The following is a 22,451-nucleotide window of genomic DNA, read 5'->3' as shown; positions in this document are numbered from 1 at the left end:
AAGATTGCCTGTTTTACAACATGGTGTTGAGTGAAACATTAGTTATAAAGATTAATGTAAACATATTAAAGATATCTTCTGGCATTAAAGACAGAACTGAAATGCTCTGCTGATAAGGACATTACAGTGCTTTTATGAGATACGTTCTGAGGGGTTTGTACTCATATTTATACATATTTATACACATTACAAACTTACTTCAAAAGTTAAATCTACCAGCTCAAGCAACCCTCCTATCGTTTAGAAGGAATAATTATGTGTGGATCCACAATCTTCATATGCAATGCCACACTTCAGACACTGCATCTATACCCCCGCGAATCACACACTCCTGCTGCCCCAAACCACCCGCATGTCCTGTACATTTATTGCACTCTAAGCCAAACTCATATCATTCCAAACCACTCTCATACTCATTCAATTGGCATTGTCCTTCACTGAAAATCCTTGATTCAGTTCTAAAAGAGTTATATCCACACCGGATATAACTATGCTGTCACCATAAGGGTATTCTGTCAGCTTTGATTTAATGGTGAACATTTTATTTAACACTGAACTCGGTTCTCTTTGACTATCTCGATGACTTGTTGAATCAAAGTTGGGGGGTGGATGTAAGGAGAGACGCCTATTCAGAAGAAAAGTGGAATCTCCGATGACAATTGCAGTCAGTCAGGATATTGGCTTCGACATCTCAAACAAATCTATGCCGCTTCATACCACTTCAACCAACAAGTCTAGTTATTCTGGTCCATATATCTTCCACTATAAAGCACATTCTTTCAGATTCCTGCCACTTCAAATGTCACTGCCGCCAGTGTCAGTCTGACAGGCCACCATAAAGAAATGATAGAATTGTCTTGGCTTGAGACATGTTAATCAGTGAGATGTGTTGCTATAGGATTACTGCCAAGTCAGGGAAATGACTTGCGCAAAACAGCAAATTCATGTCTGAAACTGTTCATTTGGCAGCAGTGACATTTTTGGTCACACACAGAGAAAAATTACTTTCATTCACCGATAAAACAAGGTAAGACTAGTATCAAATCATTTTGAACTAGAAATACTGTAATTTCTGCATTTCAGTACAAGCTATTGTAAAAGCATTTATGTTATGTTGATGATGTTAGAATGCTATTCTTATTGTACAAGTGGGTTGCACTATATTGACTCTTAAAACTGTGCGTGTGTGTTTGTAAGTGTGTCTGTTTGAGAAAAGGTTTGTGAGTGTGTATGTGAGAGAATGTTTGTATGTGTGTGCGAGAGAGAGAGTATAAGTATATGTGTCAGAAGAGAGTATGCGTGAGAGAGTGAAAGCGTGTGTGTGTGTGTGTGTGTTTGCTTGCAACCATCCTCAGTCTTCACAGTCTCTGCACATATTGTTCCACGGTTTGTTCTGCAACATCTCCACATAAAAGTGATTGCTGCCAGTCCGGATTACTCTGAGGTGTTGGGGCGAGTGTGAGTGGGAGCTTTCTGGCTGTTTCATAAAAAAAACCCCAGGGCTCCTCTGTGCCAACATTTCACTGATTTGCAACCAGGTTTATATTTATTTTCTCATGCAGAAAATAAGCCCAGAAAACACACAATCACTCACACACACACAACCATCAATGTAGAGAAAACTTTGAGTGCCTCATCAAACAATGACCGAATTGCAAACACAAAAGCCATTATATCTGAACATTTCATTTTAAAACGCAATGCCAAATAAATTCTGAGCAGTCACACAAACATATTCTATTATTATTTATTTCTTTATTTGATTACTTGTACTTATTCTGCAGCATATCAGAGCTTCTAACCAATCAGCTTTCCACATTTCTTAATGAAAATTGAGAAGATTTCCATATAAATTACTGAGGAGTTGTTTACACGGATGCGTTTCCATTCAGCACATTATCTGCAGTTTCCGAGAAGCAACTACCGCAACTTGTTTGAAAAACATGCCAAAAGAACAGCATCTTCCTAAGAAGAAAACTAAAGGGCAAGATTTATTTTTCTAAACATGTTCAGGAAAAAAAGAATGTAGCTGTTTATAATCAAACTTGGCAACACAAAGTTTTTTGTGAATTATATCCAGGCTGATGTAATTTTAATTAAGTAATCAATCTATGAAAGAAGAGACAGTTGACAAGCTGTCAATGATATTTATTTTCTAACTATAAAATTCAGAATAGTTGAATTGTCCTTTGTCATTTTTGTGCAATTTTCTCAGCTGCCATTTTAGTTTGCATTGCCCTGCTTTATGGTACATTACCCTTCTAAAATGTAACACTGTGTCAGGTTTTTCATGTTCCACCGCCCCAAAGAAAAAAATAGTTTCATATATTCTGACTGATATTGTAACATACGCCCCTGAACATAAACACGGTACTGTCATTCATATGCACTTGATTAAGTGGTAATCGAATGAGAGAGCGATGACAACGGCCACAATTGCCTTTTTTTCTTTTTTCTTTTTTTTTTACTGAAAGCAGAGATTTGATCTTCCCCTTGGTGGTGGAGGGCTTAAATGCACAAAATAACAACCCTGTTATTTTCCTTGTTCTAGAAGCAGACATGGTGAGGGTAAAGCGTGAGGGGCATGGGGCAGAGTTTGAGCTGATCTCTGCTCTTCTCCTCTTCTCGTTCTGCTCCCCTCTCAGGGCGCACGCTCCGACTGTGTCCGTGAGAAATGCGCTAATCAGAGTCGTCTCAGTAAATATCCAGCCGAGCAAATGGAAAAAAGCAAACTGTGTTCTCTGCCCTGGATGAAGGTGGCTGCCAGCAAATAAATAAGCATAATGCACTGACTCACTCTTGTTTTCCCCACAAGATTCAAACTCTTTCTTGTTGTTTTGCCACTGACAGCGTACCACACGGAGATGTGTTTCATTACTGGAAGCTGTCGTCCGACCTCCTGCCCACAACTCCTGGCCCATCGTATTTATTTATTCATTTGTTTATTACTGAGGCGTAGAATTGCATCCAGTTCCATGTACAATTCATGATATATTTTTGCTTCATAAAAACTGCAGCAATGCCATGTTTATGTTTCGTTCTACCTACCTGGGACACAAATGAATTATTGTGAACCCAAAGATATGCCCACCCCAATGCTGTCATAACAATAAATGGCAAGGATATATCTCATTTCAACTTTAGAGATGGGGGGGGGGGGGGGGGGGGGTAACAGATTGTTTTCTCAAAGTTGCAATCTACCCGCCAATGTGTCCATGATAGATGGTCAGCTAGTCATTTACTTACAATTGTACCTCTTTCTTGAGGGAGGGAGGGAGGGAGGGAGGGAGGGAGGGATGATTTTGAAGGTCTCCGAAGAATACTCTTCTGAGATCCAGCAGAAAAACGTTTAACCGTTTTATTATTTTTATATATAGTACAAGTGTTGTGGATGACAAAAAACTGGAGTCAAAATTATTTCCAATAAATAATAACAATTTTTTTTTAATGTCTTTGTTGTGAAGGTTTCAGCATAGTAAAATATATGGTTCTTGAGATTAAGACCAGATATGTATGTCCCCTTCAGGGAACAAACATAAATTTCCAGGTCTTAGGAGGATAAACTGTAGGCTCCTCCATCACGTAACAGCTATTTACTCAGTAGTCTCTAAAGTACAGTTAGCTAAAGCACAATTTCAGATTTCTTCTTTACACCTTGCTGAATGTAAATAAATAACTAAATAAAGCACATCACACTATCTTATAGTTGAGCCAAGGACCACAAGTATACCAAAGTGCAATGATTCTAAAGATAACTACTGATGGTGGAGAATGTAATGGTAAATGGTTGGCATTTATATAGTGCCTTTATCCAATTGTACAATCGATGCTTCCCATTCATACACACACTCACACACTCACACACTCACACACTCACACACCAACAGTAATTGGCTGCCATGCAAGGCGCCGACCAGCTCGTCAGGAGCATTTGGGGGTTAGGTGTCTTGCTCAAGGACACTTCGACACAGCCCGGGCGGGGGATCGAACCGGCAACCCTCCGACTGCCAGACGACTGTTCTTACTGTCCCTCATATGTAAAGTTATTAAGTTCATTTGAGATATGGTAACACATTATGACAAATAATGGCTTCCTATTTAAAGGTTGTGCTTTATGACACTTTGTGTATGTTTGGTATTGTGTATTATGCAAGTAGAAGCTACAACGTACAATAATAACAGACATATAATGGCTTCATTATTTATGAGAATATTAATATCTGCTCACATTTTCTTGGCATGGTTTGGGTGCCCTTATCGTAACTCTTAGTCAGTGATTGCTTCATCTTCCCACAATTGTTAATTATTCTGTCATAAATCTTTCAAGATGATAGTGTCCCAGTTTTGCCTGGGAGAGCATAATTTTTTTGCCACAAAGAGCCTGCAGTTTGCCTGTAGCCTCGTGGCTAGGGTACATGACCGGAAAGTTGATGGTTCAAGCCCTGGTGAAGCCATGATAAGATCTGCACAGCTCTTGGGCCCTTGAGCAAAGCCCTTAACCCTGCATTACTCCAGGGGGGGATTGTCCCCGACTTTCTCTAATGGAAAAATATGTGAGCTAAAAACAAAATTATTATTATTAATTATGTGGCGTTGTCTCGTGGAGCAGCGCTCTCCTACATAACTTAAGATGCTTGAGGATTTTATGTCATAGTCTGTAGAGGTCTCACTGATAACATACAACAGCCCTGCATCATGTTATGCAACTTAATATTGGACTTTACACTCTTGTTCACTACCTGCAATGAGTACACATGGTTGACCGAGGATGAGCTGTGCATATCTCTCAACAGCTGACCACCACCATCTACTGCTTGATACTGGTATTAGACAGATTGTGCACATAAAAAAAAAAAACTAAGCAGGAATGCTATTAGTATTAGTTTATTTCTCAGTTGCCAAGTCAAAGTCAATGACACCAGGAACCACATGGCCACCACTATAACATAAACACGGAAATCATAATACCTTAAAACAGTCATTTCTGGTGGCTTTACAAAAATTTATTTTTAAAAACATATGTTTGATATAGTTATGTTTAACATGATGTCAAACATAACTCTACGCAAGATACAAAATGCAACAAAGAATCCCTTCTCAACAAATTAAATCATCTGTTCACAATTGACAATTTCTTCTATAAATATGAATCTCGAATGCACATGCCAATCATTGTTTTGCTCATTTTTCAGCAAATAAGAAAAAACGTTCTTGTTTCTGCAGTCACCTTTACATGTGTGTTTAAAAGAAAGTAACAAAGACAATGAGACGAAGGGGGATTAAACTGGGGCGGTGGAGCTTTTCCAATGGAATGATGAAGGAAACCATATAGCTTACACACTTTTTTACTTGCTTTGCTAGATACTGTCCTCATTCATAAATCAATTACGCAATAGAAAATGTAACATCTTCGAAAGAAACAATTTGCCACGGTACATTACAGAATATTAAGGCATCAGATGAATGGAATGTGAATACAATACGTTTCTGACATTGTATGGCATGAATAGATCATCCCTCCTCCATTACATGTTCGATTGAAACCAATTTACATCCTTTTATACATCAGGAATGACAAGTTTGGAAAGAAAAGGAGCGAACACGGGGTGGGTGACGGGTGTCCTTTTGGCTTGGGAATATCTGAGAGGGTCCCTCCAGCGTGCCTAATGTGAACTTGCCTACACATCCCAAGATGCAAGTGAAGAGAGGGTGGGAGTGAACTTGGCTGGTTCATAGGTGATATTTGGAAGAAGCATGGACGTCTCCATGAAATGTTGCTAGCTAAAGTTAATTGGTCATCCGAGTTTAATTCAAACAATTTATAAAAAGCCAGTATTTTAAAAATACAAAAAATGAATTCAAAGGACGAAGACGCGTCAAAATATGAATTGTTGCATTTGATTTATTTGCATTTGAAAGAGAACGGATACCAGAAAGCTGCTAACGTGCTGAAAAAGCATGTCACACAGGTATTTTATACGCATTCCAGTCTTCATAGGGCGCTGTGGACACACCATGTTAGAAATGCGTTGTTGGCTTCCATGTGGAAGTCAGCTAAATTGATATTTGCATTCACGAGACTACCGCCGATAGCTTTTGTTTTATTGAAATTGTAATCCGACGTAAGCTAATGTAATAATTTAAATGCGTTGCCCCACGCGCATAGCTTTATATGTTAGTTTTCATATATTTGCAAAATGGGATGTTGTCTAATTTTGCAAAGTCTCGGGGACACCATGTGTGAACATTACGTAACACCAGGCCAGGGATTTTGCTTGTCTCTACTGAAACCAGTTCGCACAAGCTCGTAAAATAATCGGAGGAACCGTTGTACATGTTAGTCATGCTTATCGTTACATTTGCAATGGATTTCAAAGGTTTCCGATTCATTTATTTTGCTGTAGCGCAGTTTTCTGTGCAGCTGTTCGTGCGCTATTGTTGCAGAGTAGGGGGGCGTTGCTCTTTTAGTGCTTTAACTGTGTTACTACTGTTGCACAGAATGAAACCTCAGCGGTGGCAACAACTCTCCATGATATCTACAAGAGTTGGGCAAAGTAAGTCGCTCCATTATACATATATCGAGTTATACACGAAATCATGTAATTTACGCGCATATCCCCCCCCCCGAGAACCACTCGTTCCCTTCTTGGTTTCTTCTTTCTTCTACATTCTTGAGTTTCTCTGGAATTCGTTGTCCATACAAATACTGATTATTCTATATGTCGACTTGCTAATATTACACAAATCCACGTAATATCGTAGAACAGTTTATTTTATCGTATGTATTTTGTGCAGAAGTGATCGTGGCCTGTGTACTTTGGTTGAATGTCCCCCCTCCCCCACCGAACAACATGTCCTCTACACCGCAGAAAAAAGAAATCGCTCTTTGTGAAAAACTTACTTGCAACGAATGAAATTGTGACGAATGAAAGTGCGAGACGTATGAAAAAGCAATATGTACAAGCAATTTAGCTAATCTTCAGTAGTCTAAAACTTATGTAATCAAGTATAGTTTAATTAAATCATAATTTTGTGTAGGCCTGTTTGTATTATTGTAGTTTTCATGTCTTTAAAATAAATTAAGTCCGTCCTCAAACTATGGCTATCCTGTACTTCCTCTAAGCATATTGCAGATTTGGTATAACATACTGATGCAACTTTCTCTGCCATGGTTCATCCTCGTCACTTAGGGAACGCTTGTCAAACGTTTTTGCCAAAAGGATACGATTTTAAAATTAGTCTTTCTGTGAGTATTTTACATGCAGTGGTACAGAATGTAGAAACCATCAAAGCTTGGTTTAAATCTCCTGAAATTGAGAGTGAATATTAAGACAGTTTGAAATGGTCCAAAAATGTATTGTCATTTTTCATTTAGACTATTAAATCATTTTTTAATTAAATAATGATATTCTGAACTGATCAGTGTGTGGGTCAGATGGCAGGATATTTCACATATTCACACTTTGCAGGTGTGGCCAGTATGCCGTTTACAGTGCTTTGGTGACAATCGACACAATGTACATTTTTAACTAATGTAGTAAGTATGAACCTGCTTCAGGGCCTATGAACCTGATTCTGTGAAGACAAAGGAGGAACCTGGCATTGACACAGTCGTGAAGAAGCTGGACCTTATTGAACACTTTGAAACACTGGGAAAAGATGAAGGTACAGTTTTGCCAGTGAAAAGTGATGTATGAAACCAGATATATGTGCCGGAGAGGTCCTTTTCAGTGTTTGTAGTGTAATGGTAATTTGCATAGCAAACGTCCTCATCTTGGTAGACTTGTTTATGATAATGTCATTTAAATAGAACTTTACAAGAGGTATGTTCAAACTCCTTCATAGCAGTAACAATAGAAAAAATAAAGTTCTAGAGAAAAGTTGTAAGAATTGGACAAAGACTGAGAACTAGCAAGGAACGCGGTACAATTTGTACAATCACAGCATATAACAAGATGGAACATGTAGTTTTGATAATGACTTCAATCTGGACCTGGAAGGCGTTGCCCTTACAGCAGATATGAGAAGATTTTCTTACTGAACACTACAGGAAATGGAGGCCCACAGCTCACAGAACAAAAGCTGCATATGCTATGAAATAAACTGATTCCTAGATATTAGCTTTTATGTATGTTCTGAGTAGTTTTGTGATGTTGAGCTTAAAAGAAATGTGAATGGGCTCCAAGCAGATACAACCTTCTAAATTTAGCATTCTTTCATACTTTTAAACAGTATTTTTGTAGAAAACCTCACATGTGTTTAGTGCCCTATAAACAACCTATTCATGACACCAACTCATTTCTGTAAGTAATTCTGTTCTCAGCTCACAATATGCATATTAATGGCACTAAATGGTTTCAAGTTCTCTGGCTGTTAATATTAGTCGACATTGAAACTCTATACACAATTTAACAATTACTTCTCTCCAAGTTCCGACTCCAGAAAAGACAGTTGAAGCACTGGACACCAAGCCCATTATCGATGTGTCTGGGGCCCCCAGCGTCTCTGACCCAGTCCCTGATGAAGCACCCAAGGACTCTGAGTTAGCGAGTGAGTGTGGACGTGGCACCAATCGGGGGTAGATACCAGTAAAAGAGGAGCTGAAATTTTGCCAGTTCTTCATAACTATGAACACGTTTTAAAATATATAAAATATGGAAAAGGATATTTATTTGGGTGGGGGGGATTGACAGGCATTTGATTGGCATAAACACCCACTGGTACATGATGTCAAATCTCATTTTCCAAGAAGTGGATGGAAAAAAACGTTGGTGTGAAAATACACAAGCATTACAATCTCATACATTTTTTGGAATTATATACTTTAAGATGTGCTCGTATGGTTATGAGAATTATTTAACTGTGTCTCACCAGACTATTATTGTCTGACGGGATTGAAACAATGATGCAGTTTTTTGAGCTGTGCTTTGCTTCTGTTTGTTTATGTACATCTCACCTCTCAGCTCCCCAGAACAGTGTGGCCCCTGTCTCTGAGGCAGGAAATGATGTCGCCATCCTCCAGTCCAAATCTGACACCTCCGCCCCTGCTTCAGAGGCAAAGCCTGACAGCGGTGAGGAGTTGAAGAGCGAAGAGGAGGCACCTGAGCCTCCGGTTAGTCCTGCACCTCCTTCTACATTCCTGCTTTCAGTGTACTGTGTACTAAGGATGTGACAAATCATCCGTTTTTTTTATTTATTTTTTATGGTTACCATCCCATTTAAAAAATGGTTAACCGCGTGACCAATACTGCTTATGACCGTTATGAGAACATTTCTGTTAGTAAGTGTACGCCTTGGTGGTTTCTTCCCTCGGTGCTGCTATTGTGGAACCCCAATGGAATAACAAGGAATCCTGCCAAAAAAATATTTTAAGACTATAATCTTCATGAACAGAATGGTCCAGAACTCGTCCCGATGATTACAAAACTATTACCTGAGCCCCTGTGGCTCTGACGACAAGTCCTCCAATTATGAAGGGATGAGAAGGGCAGTGTGACATCTCAGCTGTTATGGGATGTGATGTTAAATGAAATGTTAAAAAGCATTTAAAAAATCCAGTTTGAGAGTAGAAACAATTGCTGTAGAGCTGTAGAAATCGGTGTGGAAGTCATCATTGAAGCAGCTCGTTGCACATGAAACACGTTTTCATGTAAAAGTGTTTTCTAATGAAGTATATGTATTGCTTTGCATTGCAAGAAGCCGTTGGTCCTCCCAGAAGCAACTCCTGTAGAAGCTACAAAGGCCTCGACTGCTCCTGCCTCTAACAAAGCGGAGAGCTCCGAGAGTGGCAGCGAATCAGAGAGCGGGGATGAGCTTCCTGCTCTACAGGTGTGATTACATTACATTATTATTCAGCAGATGCTCTTATCCAGAGCGGTGTAAAATGAAGTGCAAATCAAACCCAGGGACACGTGCGTTGAGTACAGTTCTGAGGCATAGAGTGATCACATAGATACGACTTGAACCCTTGAAGAGTACATAAATTTACCAACAAGCATAACACAATTGGCAGCTAGAATACCCCGAGTACTACAATAATGATATAGAAGTGCTATTATAAGCTATGGCATGCACAAGGCTAATCATAGAAGTGAGGTAGAAGTTAACATACACCCATGTTCGGTATGTATTATTAAAACCATTTACTTGGGCATTTCAGTATGCCTTTACCTACAAATCTTATAAAACGTATTCTATTAATCTGGGTGAAATTTTACATTTGACAATTCTGAAAGGATTGTCAAATGTAAATGTGAAACATCTCTGTTTCAAAATGAAGTGCTTAATACTTATTTACACTTAGGATTTGAAAGCAATATTGAACAGAAAAAACATTACTACACAAATACTACTCAAATTAATACACGCCAGAGTTTCTTGCTAGTATATATGAATACTAGCTCTTCCAAATGGTTAAATATACTAACATAGAGCAAATATTAAAACATTGATTTCCCAAGAAACCGCTGAATGGTTCATGCTATTAAGGCACTTTTCTCTTGTGTGGATGGATCCTGTGGTCCAGTATCAAATCCTGAGCCTGCTGGTTTGTTGTGTACAATCTTAGATTCCACATCCCATAATTACTGGCTTAGTAATTAATCTAAGCTTGTAGCAATGGTCCGCTGGGCACGTTTTTATAATGCTTTAGCCATCATATATCTTAAAGAAGACCCACATTTGCACTGTACCAAGCAAAGTAAAATCTGCTGACACACTGGGAATACATTCTCAGCCCACGTAGGGCCAAGACCAGTATGACACAAGGCCAAGTCCCCTTTGAAATTGTGCTCCCCTCTGGCACAATGTGTGACCTCCTGGGGTCAGTCTTCTATTCCTGGACCATCAAAGTGACCAGAAAGCTCAGACGTGCTTACTGGGCATGTATGTCTGTTATTGTAACTGCCTTTGCTGGACTGCATTCGAGCACACATTTCAGTTCAATAAAGTACTGAAGCAGTGAAAAATCATATTGTTGTATCTGGCAAGCTTGCTCTTTGGCTTGGCTACTGGAGTATATGGTGAACCGTTTAAGAGGGCGGTTTATGTTTCCGGTTGGTTACCTGATATACTCTCGTTACAGAACAAAATGGCCGCCCCAAAGGCCATGCCCAGCAAGGCCTCCTCAACACCAACTGCCACCACCAAGGCTGAGAGTTCCAGTGAGGACTCTGACAGTGAGGAAGAGGCCTCTGCTACGGTGAGTCCCAACTGAGAGATTGATCTGTCAATCATCAACTGTTCCACGATCACGGTCTCCTCTTAACTTGCAATGTTATTTAGGATGGAGTATTGTTTGAATGACCTTATTATATATTTTATATATTATATATTATATTATTATAGAAGAAATGTATTGTAGAGATGCGATTTTTGACTTGTTTTGTGTCCTCCTCCCTGTGTGTGCATGTGTCTGACTGGCTTACAGAAGAAGGTAGCTTCCAAAAAGGCTCCGCCCAGTAAGCCTGTGGCCACGCCCACAGCAGTGAGCAAGTCTGAGAGTTCAGAGAGTGACAGTGAGGAGGACACACCTGCACAGGTGAGGCACACCTGAGACAGCTAGAGTACAGAGCTGCTGCCTCTGTGACCACCTGTCAATCAGCACAGTCTGTGTGGTTCCTCCACCAAGTGGGGATGGAGTTACCAAATAATTACTTTGCCAGTTAGAGTCTGTGAATGCTGTAGAAGAGTCATGAAGGAAAACCCTGCAACACAGTGTGTTGTGCATACATATGTAAAACTGGTAATTTCATTGAAAATAAATTTTTTTATGTGTACCTAGTATGCCTAACACATGCTTGTTGCCAAGGTTGGTATTGCATAGTGATCAGTGTACTTAATGTTCAAAATCAAAAAGCATCACTTGTGGCATTACAGTATAGGTAGTGCAAAACTGTGGCAGCAGTATTAATGCCTACCATAAGCCTCAAAAAAGGGGCAGCCACAGAAGTTTCTCTTTACACTGTTTCTATTTGCATTGCACTTTTAGAAAGCACCGACAACACCAAAAGCCACAGCTGCAAGTCCTGCCAAGCAGACCCCAGCCAAGGGGACCTCTGTAGGTGCAGGGAAACCCGGCCCAGTCACCCCCGGCCAGGGTAAAGCCGCCTCCAAGGCCCCCGCTCCGGGGAAGAAGGCCAAGAGCTCGGAGAGCTCAGACGACTCGGACAGTGAAGAGGAAGCAGCCCCGCTTCTAAAGGTGTGATTATCTGTCCGGTATTTGGACCTAACCTCTGCTGTGCTGTTTCACAGACACAAATTAAGCCCAAGTCTTAGACTGCATTCAATTTTGAATTTAGATTCTTCATTCGGAGCTCAATTTAGTCCAGGACTATGCTTACTTTGTGTTGATGAAACTGGCCCTGTAACATTCAAAATGGTGGTGTATGTCATTTAGCAAAAGGAGCGTAAAGGTATCAGCCGTACAACCCCATGCAAGGTGTAACAAGTATACCGTGTTTTTATAGGGGGCACTATGAATTCTACCTTTGTTGGAGACATTTCTTCACTGTCCATAATTTAGTTTTTATTTATTGTCATTACGCAGTTAATTTGTAATTTGGTTGCGCTCGATTTGCCCAGTGTGTTATTAACCTGATTAAATGAATCTGACGCCACAATTCTTGGTGGCCCTCCCATGCCCTTCTGTACTGTATCTCTCACAATGTGATGACAGATGATATGATGACATTTGATATGATGTCATATCGAGAGGTACACAGATATGTGCATGTCTTCCAGAAGACCAAGGCCGCTCCGGTCACCCCAGCAAAGCCGGTTGCTGTGGCAACCCCTGGCAAGGCCAAGGCCACGCCCACACCCTCAAGCAAGCTCACGCCCAAGGCCTCGGCATCCGCCAAAAAGGAGGAGGAGAGCGAGAGCACGGACTCGTCGGATAGCGAGGTGGAGGCTCCGCCCAAGAAGCTTCCGGCAACTGCGGCCAAGGCTGTCCAGCCCTCCCCAAGCCCGGCTAAAGCCACGCCCAAAGCCGCACCCAAACCCTCTGCGGCAGCGAAGAAAGCTGGGAGCTCGGAGAGCGAGAGCACGGACGACTCAGAGAGCGAGGAGGAGAAGGCTCCGCCTAAAAAGGTTGGTTTCTTCCGGTTGCTGGTTGACGTGCCAGATGCAAGTCTGTTCAAAACTCATGCAAGCCTGTTGGGATTATCGGCACAGATTCTATATTCCCAACAAATGTTCTGCTGTATGATTTGTATAATCGAGCCTCATCGCAAGCCATTCCATTCCAGGTGCTCTTATCCAGAGCGACTTGCAATGCAAAGGCAAGTGCCAAGGTCAGAGACTGAAGTACAACATTTCTCTCATGGGGAACTGTACATTTGATTGAAAACTTGTCAACTACCCTATTGAGCAGGAAACTTAAGTTAAAGAAGGAGGAGCAAAACTACCCCAGTGAGCATTAAACTACAATGTATGAATTCAACAAAAGACCCATAGGACCTGAAGTTGATGCCAATCAGGTGTTGGGGTTCGGTAGAAGTGCTTGAGTGATTGGAGGAATCGAGGCTTTTGAGGAGGTGGGTCTTCAAATTTCACTGTTCTGACTGTGGTGAGATAGGCTGGAATAGGCAGCAGATGTGACACGGAGGCTCAGCTTCTTTTGACCATGTGAAGGGCCAGCCCCCTTCATAGTTCAGTAGACTAGCAACAAAGTTTTACATTTGAAGCAAGCATTTGAAGGTGACCAGCGGAGATCAGTGATGAGAGATGTGACACATTTTATAAATACTCCCACATAGGTGTGACCAAGTACAGTGCTCGAGTTATGGGTGTTCAGTTGTGCAATATAGTAATCTCAACTATTATTACCAATTGGAAATCTAGTCATTAAAAATGTAAGATGGCAGGAATTCAGGTACTGACCATTAGTCAGAATCTACAGAATCCATCATCCTAGGTCACCAATCCTGCTGTTGCATTTATACTAGGTTTAGCAATGTACCCAGAAGACCACAGTCCTATCTGAGCCATTGGCACCTGTGGTCGGGAGTGTGATGTGAACAATCAGCCATAGCCTCACCCAGGGAGTGAGTGTTTTCAACAGGCAGTTGGCTGTGGAAGCACACACTTGGAAGGAGAAAGTGTGTTTGTAAGAATTTTAGAATAAATTATTGTGGATATTGCAGCAGATGGACAGGCTTAGAATTTGGTCGTCTCTTGACTTTGTAAATTGAATTAGTTAGCGCCGTGGGATTGGTCGTGAGAGTTCGGGTTGCACATTATCCGGGAATTTTGGACAGATCTCCCTCTCCGATTTGAGGTGATTCACACTGTTGATTTTAAGCGTCTATCCGCCTTCCAGCTGCTCGTTTGGCTCGTTTAGTACAGTATGTATCCCTTTGTGTACAGACTAGTTTTATCTGCACCATCAGTGGTACATGACTGAAACATCTGCCTGATTTTGTGCTAGCATACTTTTTCCTGTGCAGTAAAGATGCACACATTTTTGCAAATATGCTAGCCTGCATACAGCTTCAGTCTTTTTAAGTTTCTCGTAGCAGTGCCTCCCTCTGTATGACAAATTATGTATGGATATCCCCTCTACTGTAACGGCCTGTCCCCTCCCGCCAGTCTATGAAAACAGTTTTTATCTGACTGGGTGCTCATTACTGGCTTGTATGTGTGGGAAAGTTCCGGCAACGGAAAGCTCACCAGGGCTCGCTTCCAAGAATGCATCCGAGCGTTCATTGTTTTTAAACGTTGAACAGACGCCTACGCCCACCAGCGCAGAGAAGCTGGGGGCTGTTAAGACCCCAGGTCAGGCCAGTGCCACGCCCAAAGCCGCACCCAAAACAGCAGTGCCGGAGGAAGAGGACGATGAGAGCTCGGACTCTTCTGGAAGCAAGGACATGGTCAGCCTTGTTTGTCTCTTCGTTCCGTGCTTGCCTGTGAACGCAGGCCTACACATACATTCCAAATGAATGACTGTAAATGTCAATGTGTATCATTTGGATGATGCTGTACCATCATTCTTAATCCGACTTGCCTTCACTTGTCTTAATTTTGGCGTGAACAGAAAGCCGGAGCGAAGCCAGCCCCAGCGGCAGCTTCGACGGCTCCGGGAAAACCGGCGGTTGGGACGACAGCCAGTCCAGTCAAGGCCACGCCCAAAGCCTCGCCCAAAACCACGGCTCCCGCCAATAAGGAGAGCGAGAGCTCTGAGACCTCGGAGAGCGATGATGTGGTCATCGTGAAGGTCGGTGTGACACCCGTCGCAGTCGCTTAAAGCTCAGGGAGCACGATTAAAGGCCGTTTTGAGCATTGAGTTTTTTTGGAAGATGTTATGTTAAACACCCAATATGTTAAAAATGACCTCTTACCTATGGTGAAATTGTATAATTTTAAGAGCAACGGGAGGTCTGTGACAGACCAAATGTTCTTTAGGACATCAACAGATACTGTAGAGAGAAATACTCCAAAATGACCCACCACTATGTTTAACAGCAGAGAAAACCCCATAAATAATATTTTTTCTACTTGAAATTTGATGACAAAGTTTGTGATAGTGACAGGTTGTTTCTTCATGCAAAGTAGATTTGGGGTTTGAAATTCAGTTACGCTGCTTTATTTCAGGGGTTTAGTGATGGCAGATCATTTTTTACCTTTAGGACAAGGGGAGTCTACAGAATGTTAAGACTGCACAAGCCGAGAACCATTTCCCAATTCCTGACTTTTTCCCAATTCTGTGTCAATCAGAAGGTGACGGCAACTCCCAAGGTGAAAGCTGTGCTGGCCACACCTAAAGCCACGCCCGCGGAGAAGGCTGAGAGCACAGACTCCTCAGACACTGAGGAAGAGCCTCGGTCAAAGGTCGGTAGCACAGTCGCTGTGTGAATTAAGCCTCTGTGAAAATGAGAGGCTCTGTGATTCTTCTACTTAATGTGCTATGAAAGTTCTGTAATCACAACCTTGACTTTATTGATTGATTCAAGCCAGGTGTTATGCTGTTGGTTAGAGCAGCATTTCTCAAATCCAGTCCTCAGGACCCACTTGCCAGAAGGTTTTTGTTGTAACCAGATACTCACACACCTGATTTAATGATTGAACCAATCATACCACCAAAAATGTCCTTGAATCAGGTGTGTGAGTTCCTGGTTACAACAAAAATCTTCTGGCAAGTGGCTCCTGAGGACTGGAGTTGAGAGACTCTGGTTTAGAGTGAGGAAACTCTTTTGGCTGTTGTACCTTGAAAGGGCCACACATCAGATTTGATGCATCTTCTCATTTCATACCCATCGTCAGAAAGTCCCAGTGACGTCAAAGGCAGTGCTGGCCACGCCTGAGGCAGTACCCAAGTCCACACCCAAGACCACACCCAAGACCGCTGTGCCTCCCAAGCAGGAGGAAAGTAGCAGTGAGGACTCCTCAGAAACTGGGGAGGCTCCCCCTGCTGGTAAGGATGTTTCAGTTATTTCACAATTGTGGTGGCATGAGGAGGAACTTGGTCAGAATTATCAAAATCCTTATAATGACTTGAAAATGCACTTCATTCCTAGTCCTGGTGAGCCACAGTGTCTGCAGGTTTTTCTTGTTACTCAGCACTTAGTTAACTAATTGACTACTTTAATTATTCAACTCCCCTCACCTCCTTTTTGAGTCTGGATCGGTTGATGATATTAAGGTGGAAGAAAAAGACGCACTGCCCCTGTGACCTGCCACGGCCAGGAATGAAGTTCACCGATTTAGTACTTCTACAGTGTTTTTGTTTCTCTTTAAAAAGAAAACCATGCATGTTGAAATATCTGAATTGGTATTTTTCTGGTGGAAGCTGTGAAGACCCCCACAGTCAAAGTGCCTGCTTCTGCTGCTGCTACTACTGCTTCTGCTGCTGCTACCCCTGCCACACCTGCCACACCCGCCTCGCCTGGGACACAGGAGGAGGAGGAACCCGCTCCCACACCTGCTCAGGTTAACCTTTGTGTGAGCGGAGTGTGTGAGCGGAGTGTGTGAGCGGAGTGTGTGAGCGGAGTGTGTGAGCGGAGTGTGTGAGCGGAGTGTGTGAGCGGAGTGTGTGAGAGGAGTGTGTGAGCGGCTCCACCATCGCACCACTGATCTACACACACTCACCCTGCCCCCCCGGGCCCAGCCCCATGTCACCCCCCTGCAAAAATTAACAGCTTATTATTAAAATTCTGGGATTGCAGTTGTGGTTGGAACCAGAACCAATGGATAACTTTACGTTGACGTATTTTGCTCTCTGCTTGTGCCTTCAGAAGCTGTTTATATTGTGTGTATCAGCTTTCTTGGATATGCCACCATTTCATGAAATAATTATAATTTAACAAAATATCATTTGAGGGATACAACCCCTGCGGTGTCAAGCAATTGGCAAGATAAACGCCTCCATTTTCACTTCTCTACTCCAGGGGGCTATATCTCATTTCACAATTTACAAAATGGCTGCCTGTCTTTTCTTCACAGGAAGTGACTGAACTGAAGAGCCCTGAGCCTGCCCTTCCAGAAGGTGACATTTTTATTCACCAGTCTCTGTTTTCATTCTTTCACAGTGATATGACCTATGGTCAGTTGTCAAGTTTTGCACCCCGATCAGCGGATCTTACATGCCTGTAGCAATGAGTCTGTGGGTGGTGTAGGTGTGTGAATCCTGTAGCAATGAGTCTGTGGGTGGTGTAGGTGTGTGAAGGCGTCTTGTATTGTCTGTGGGTGATGGAGTTGTGGTTGCCATAGTGACCTGTGTTTGTGCGTGTGGTGTTTGCTCAGAAACGGCCCCTGACACAGCCAAACCAGGCGCAGGGGAACCAGGCTCCGAGAACGCCGGCCCCGGTGACGAGGAGACCTCTGAGGTGGGTAGCGCTGTCAATCACTCCTGTGTAGACCAATCAAAAGACTTTCCCAACAACAAAATCCTGTTTCATCCAGCTCTTATGGGGTCCTTTACAGATTCATGGTTAGCTATATAGTGGGATCATAAGGCCTCAGAGGTAAAAATTGCACTTTGGCAAAAACATTTTGAAAAAGTCTATCCATACTCTTGCAGTAGCTGTAAATTGGTTTATTGTCCTTGTCTACACTGGTAATATGGCAGCTTGTCCTAAAGAGGGCAGTTGTAGGTGCAGCTTTCTCAATTTTGTCTGAATAACATATTAATTATTTCCAGGCTCCTCCAGAGCCTGCAGCCACTCCGAAAAGCAAGAAGAGCAAAGAAGGGAAGAAAAAGGGAAAGAAGAAGAGGAGTAGTTCTGCCCTTTCAGAGGAGGAGACCGCCACCCCTGCGGCTCCGGCGAAGGGTAAGAACCTCCCCCCCACTCCACGTGCCCTGAAGGAGCCCAGTTTGGATATCGACCTGGATGAACTGATAGCAGAGGCACGCAAAGGTAACACACACACACATACACTCACATGCAGACACACACTATCTTGTGACTAAACTGTACTGCTTTTTTGCTAAATGAGACAAAACAAACTGCTAAGGAGGTGAGAGAGTTTGACACATTTCAAGATTTGCTAATGCGGTGAGATTTTTACTCAAGCAACCAGTAACTTAAACCAAGCTAATATTTTCAACTTTAGAGAAAAGAAATAAGATCTTAAGTCCTATTACAAGACTAAAAACGCTTGTTACAAACTTAATTCATTGGTACAGATCGACATGGACTCACACTTGGATTGGCCTCCTTGGCCCACAAACCACTGCCCATCTTTCCTGTGTGTTGGGTGTTGTGGGCTGCATTCAGACTTCCTTAATAAGCCCAGGTTTCTGTGTGCCCAGCTGCTGAGGACACCCCCAAAGAGGAGGCGGTATCAGAGGCTGCTGCTGGTCCCCTGGACACCACATCAGAGACCCCACAGGTTAGAGCTGTTCGTGTTTTTCCCAGGAGCATGTGAACATTAGTCATTATTTTCATTTTGCTTGATTGTGTTTGCAGGATATTCAACCCATCAAGGTTTCGGCTGTTTTGACTGTTCATTTGTTTTTGTTTTTATTGTTAAAATGACTAAATACAGAGACACTGAAATTAGAAATATGTGAAAGTTAGGGTGGAACTGGGATCTCTGCAGATGGAAGGCTATTGGCCAAAGCAGAAGACAATTGCTACATTTTAAAAAGCTCTCAAATAATTATATACTTATGATATAAGGCATTCAGCATTGACTGCCGAAAGTGGTCAAAGTGCCTTTTATTCATGTTGATTGAAAAATCACGAGCATATTTGCTTTTTTGCCAGATTTGTTTTCTGCTATATTAAATTCCATTATTGTTGTTAAATTCCATTATCTCTTGTCTGTCTGCAGTCCATACCGGAGGAAGTGCCTGTTGAGCCAGCTGCTACGACCACATCGGTAGAGACCCCACCTCTGCTGGCCAAGAGGAAGAGGGACGAAGAGGAAATGGAACAACCTGCCAAGAAGAAAAAGAAGAAGAAAAAGAAGAAGAAAGCGGTCCAGGCAGAGACCGAGGCGGTTGAGAGCGAACAGCCAGGCACTGAATCCGGCAAAAATGCGGACGTGGAGAAGAAGCTAGCGTTCAGCCTCTCCGGTATGACCTGCAGCCAAATGGCTGGTGGTCGGCTCTCAGTTGATTGGCCAGCTGTAATTCCGCAGTGATGATGCTTAGTCTAATGCCGTGAAAAAAGATGCTTCTCTTAAGTATAGACGAGTGGAATTTCACCTAGAATTGTAACCAGTAGGAAGCAGGTTAAAATCTGTTGAACCTTAATATCTCAGTCAATATGCTGCAATGGAAATTGATGGCGTGTATGATGCAAGCTGTGTGAAAATGTATCTGCTAAACAAGGAGAAATGAAGACTGGATGAAAAGTCAACACGTAGGCCCTTTCAAATAACCCCACATTTTGTCAACCTCTCGATCCGCAGTCAACACAGGTTCTAACGACTCGTTTCTCTGTTTGCAGATGAAGATGTGGCAGAGCTGGAGGGGACTTCCCCTGCGAACGGGGGCTCCACGACCATCATCCTTTCGGCCAAATCGCTGAAGAAGAAAAAGAAGAAGATGAAGCAGAGGATGAAGGCAGCGATGCTTGCAAAAGAGGCGACGGTGGAGAACGGGACCCCCCAGACCCCCAAAAAGGACAAGGCCCCCAAAAAGAATAAGAAAGCCACTGCCCCAGGAACAGTCTCGCAGCTGCCCGCGATCACAATCAACCAATCAGGAGCCTCCTCTAAAACGCCAAAGGCTGCTGCAAAGACCACGCCCGGGAAGAGGCCGTTCCCAACGACACCGGCCACGCCCGAAACGGAAACGGACGGACAGGAGACCCCGAAAAAGAAGAAAAAATCTGACAAGAAGGGCAAAATAAAGGCAAACCCAGAGCCAGAAACTCCTCTGCCCTCTCCGCCGAAGAAGAAAAAGAAAGAAAAGAAGGTGAAGAAACCCAAGGAACCAGCATCCCCAGAGGAGACCAAGATCACAGTGGAGGCTGCACCTCCCTCACCTGCTGTGAATTCCACCCCCGTTTCTGAAAAGAAGAAAAAAAATAGTGTGTGCTTTCTCTTCTGCTTTTCATTTGCTTTTTACTTTTCATAAGGGCAATATAATGCGGCCATTGTGTTTTTATTGACCATGTGTTTAAATTCTGCAGAGAAAAATAAACTGAAGGAAAAGAAGGAGAAGATTATTAAGAAGACACCGTTTAAGGCCCCACAAGGGCTCAGTCCAGACACACTTTCATCCCTGGAGTCCAGCCCTGCCCTCGCCAAGAGCACTCCTGGAAAGGTAATTCAGTTCAATTACATTTCAATTGTATAGCGCTTCTCAAAGCAGACCCTGTACATAGTAACAGAAGGGAAATATCAGCTCTTAGTTCCCAAGTAGCATATGAAGTAAATGACTCCCTTATTGGGAGAAAAACCCTGAAACGCTGGCAAGAAAATACCCCCTGATGAGAAGAAAGCTCAGGAGGAATCCGGCTATAGGGGGATGCCCATCCTCCGCTGGCCTGTAGGTTCAGATGGTAAGAGTTCAGGTATTAAACTAGCTGGTAATTGAGAATGTCCACATGGATGGATGTAGAATATGCAGTTTAGAGGGGAGGGAGATCAGTCTGTAGCCCCAGGGTGTAAGGCGGAGGTCAACCGTAGCCGACCTCTGACCCTCGCACTCTATGATACAGCGAAGTTGAACATTGAAATAAGTTGTACTATCCTCGTAGTGGTTCTCAAGTGAGACTTTGAAATATTCATTTTTTCCCATTTCCCCTAGGACAGAAACTGTGTTTGATGCTCTTAACGCTGTATCCTGGAAGGAATTTGATATGAATAAGGCAGTACATCTTTTTCTTTCGGCATCACTGAATGTGTTCTTTTTTTATTTTCAGAAAAAGAAGTCTTCCAAGAACAAGTAGTCCTGTTATCACTGGGTATGTAGAGTCCTTTTTCTTTTTTTAAAACAGTTGGACCCCTTTTGAATTTGGCTTTCCTGGCCTTTAAGGAAACATTGCATGGAAATGTTCACTTTAGTGATATTTTTCTGTTTCTCACAAGGAGAGCCATCACCTTCCTGAAGATCAAGGAGCTGCCAGCCTGGTGGAAAGGACCATCACTCTGACCGTGTTGCCTGGGTTTCTTCCAGGAGAACAGAAAATAATTACGTTTGTGTGTGTCTTATGGGGCACAGCTCATCTCTGTTAGTTTTCTTCCCTAGTTCTCTTAACTATTTAGCCATGAATGTGAAATAAGTTCTTGTTGTCTCAAGCATGTTTTCAGTTTTAGTTCTGTCTCTGTTGAAGGGGTTTGGAGTTGCGTTACACTTTGAAGGCAAGGACCATCGAATGAAATTGCATTTCAAGATTAAAGATCACCCATAACAGCTGCTTGATGTTATGATTCATGTTGAAAATTATTTTTTATTCTGGTACAAACAGGGAACACTGGTAGTGCACAACCTCCTCAGTCGTAAACAGAAAATTTACTTAGCATTGCCATTCGCATTTCTGAGCCAGAATGAGTATTATAAGTGTTTGTCAATAGAATGTGCCAATGCAGGGAAATCTTCCTTTTGGGAGTGAGGAGGTTAAATTGATGATAGATATCCTCGCTGTGATAGTTGTCAGGGAATTTCTGTTTACAAACCATTCTTTAAGTCACCAAAGTTAATGGGACAAAATGTGAACCTTTGTTTGTCTTATTTTTTCTGATGGAATCTTTTAATAAAATTTTCTCTTTCTCTTGCTTTGACTTAAAAATGCTTGGTTTTCAGTTTTTTTTTTTTTTTTTACTGAAATAATTTGATTATTTAAATGCTATTTGTTTCACCTTCAGCTAAGAACAAATTCTTCTCCATGACAAAGCGTAGACAAACCCTCGAAATCCCGATTCCAGGCTTTGGCATTTCACAAATGGTTAGGGAATTAAATCTGATGTATTCCTCTGAGCAAAGACCTCTGATCTTTTTGATTTAAAAGTTACCATTTCCATACCAGGAGTCGAACCCCGGCGAAAAACAGGAATCCTAA

The 22,451-nt window shown here is 42.3% G+C and overlaps 1 protein-coding gene across 8 annotated transcripts; it reads left to right on the top strand.

Moving 5' to 3' along the window:
• Positions 1-5,713: 5,713 nt before the first annotated feature.
• On the top strand, positions 5,714-22,167 carry LOC133132098 (nucleolar and coiled-body phosphoprotein 1-like). Of its 8 annotated transcripts, none has more exons than XM_061247260.1 (24): positions 5,714-5,969; positions 6,499-6,554; positions 7,559-7,665; positions 8,443-8,550; positions 8,964-9,112; positions 9,697-9,828; positions 11,084-11,200; positions 11,429-11,539; positions 11,990-12,199; positions 12,742-13,089; positions 14,727-14,870; positions 15,035-15,214; positions 15,715-15,828; positions 16,261-16,411; positions 16,787-16,926; positions 17,440-17,482; positions 17,740-17,822; positions 18,137-18,353; positions 18,749-18,828; positions 19,273-19,516; positions 19,893-20,477; positions 20,580-20,713; positions 21,315-21,356; positions 21,481-22,167. In XM_061247260.1, exons 1-23 carry the CDS (start codon positions 5,853-5,855, stop codon positions 21,339-21,341), a joined length of 3,597 nt encoding a protein of 1,198 aa, XP_061103244.1. In that variant the 5' UTR covers positions 5,714-5,852; the 3' UTR covers positions 21,342-21,356; positions 21,481-22,167. The 8 variants fall into 8 exon arrangements, with proteins under 8 accessions (XP_061103244.1, XP_061103241.1, XP_061103243.1 ...); XM_061247257.1 differs by having other exon boundaries at positions 8,431-8,550; positions 9,700-9,828; XM_061247259.1 differs by having other exon boundaries at positions 8,431-8,550; positions 11,432-11,539.
• Positions 22,168-22,451: the final 284 nt, after the last annotated feature.

The sequence above is a fragment of the Conger conger genome, chromosome 7 (assembly GCF_963514075.1).
Source record: "Conger conger chromosome 7, fConCon1.1, whole genome shotgun sequence".
Taxonomy (NCBI): domain Eukaryota; kingdom Metazoa; phylum Chordata; class Actinopteri; order Anguilliformes; family Congridae; genus Conger; species Conger conger.
The sequence above is the reverse complement of the archived record's forward strand: the minus strand, read 5'-3'. Positions and strand labels throughout refer to the sequence as shown.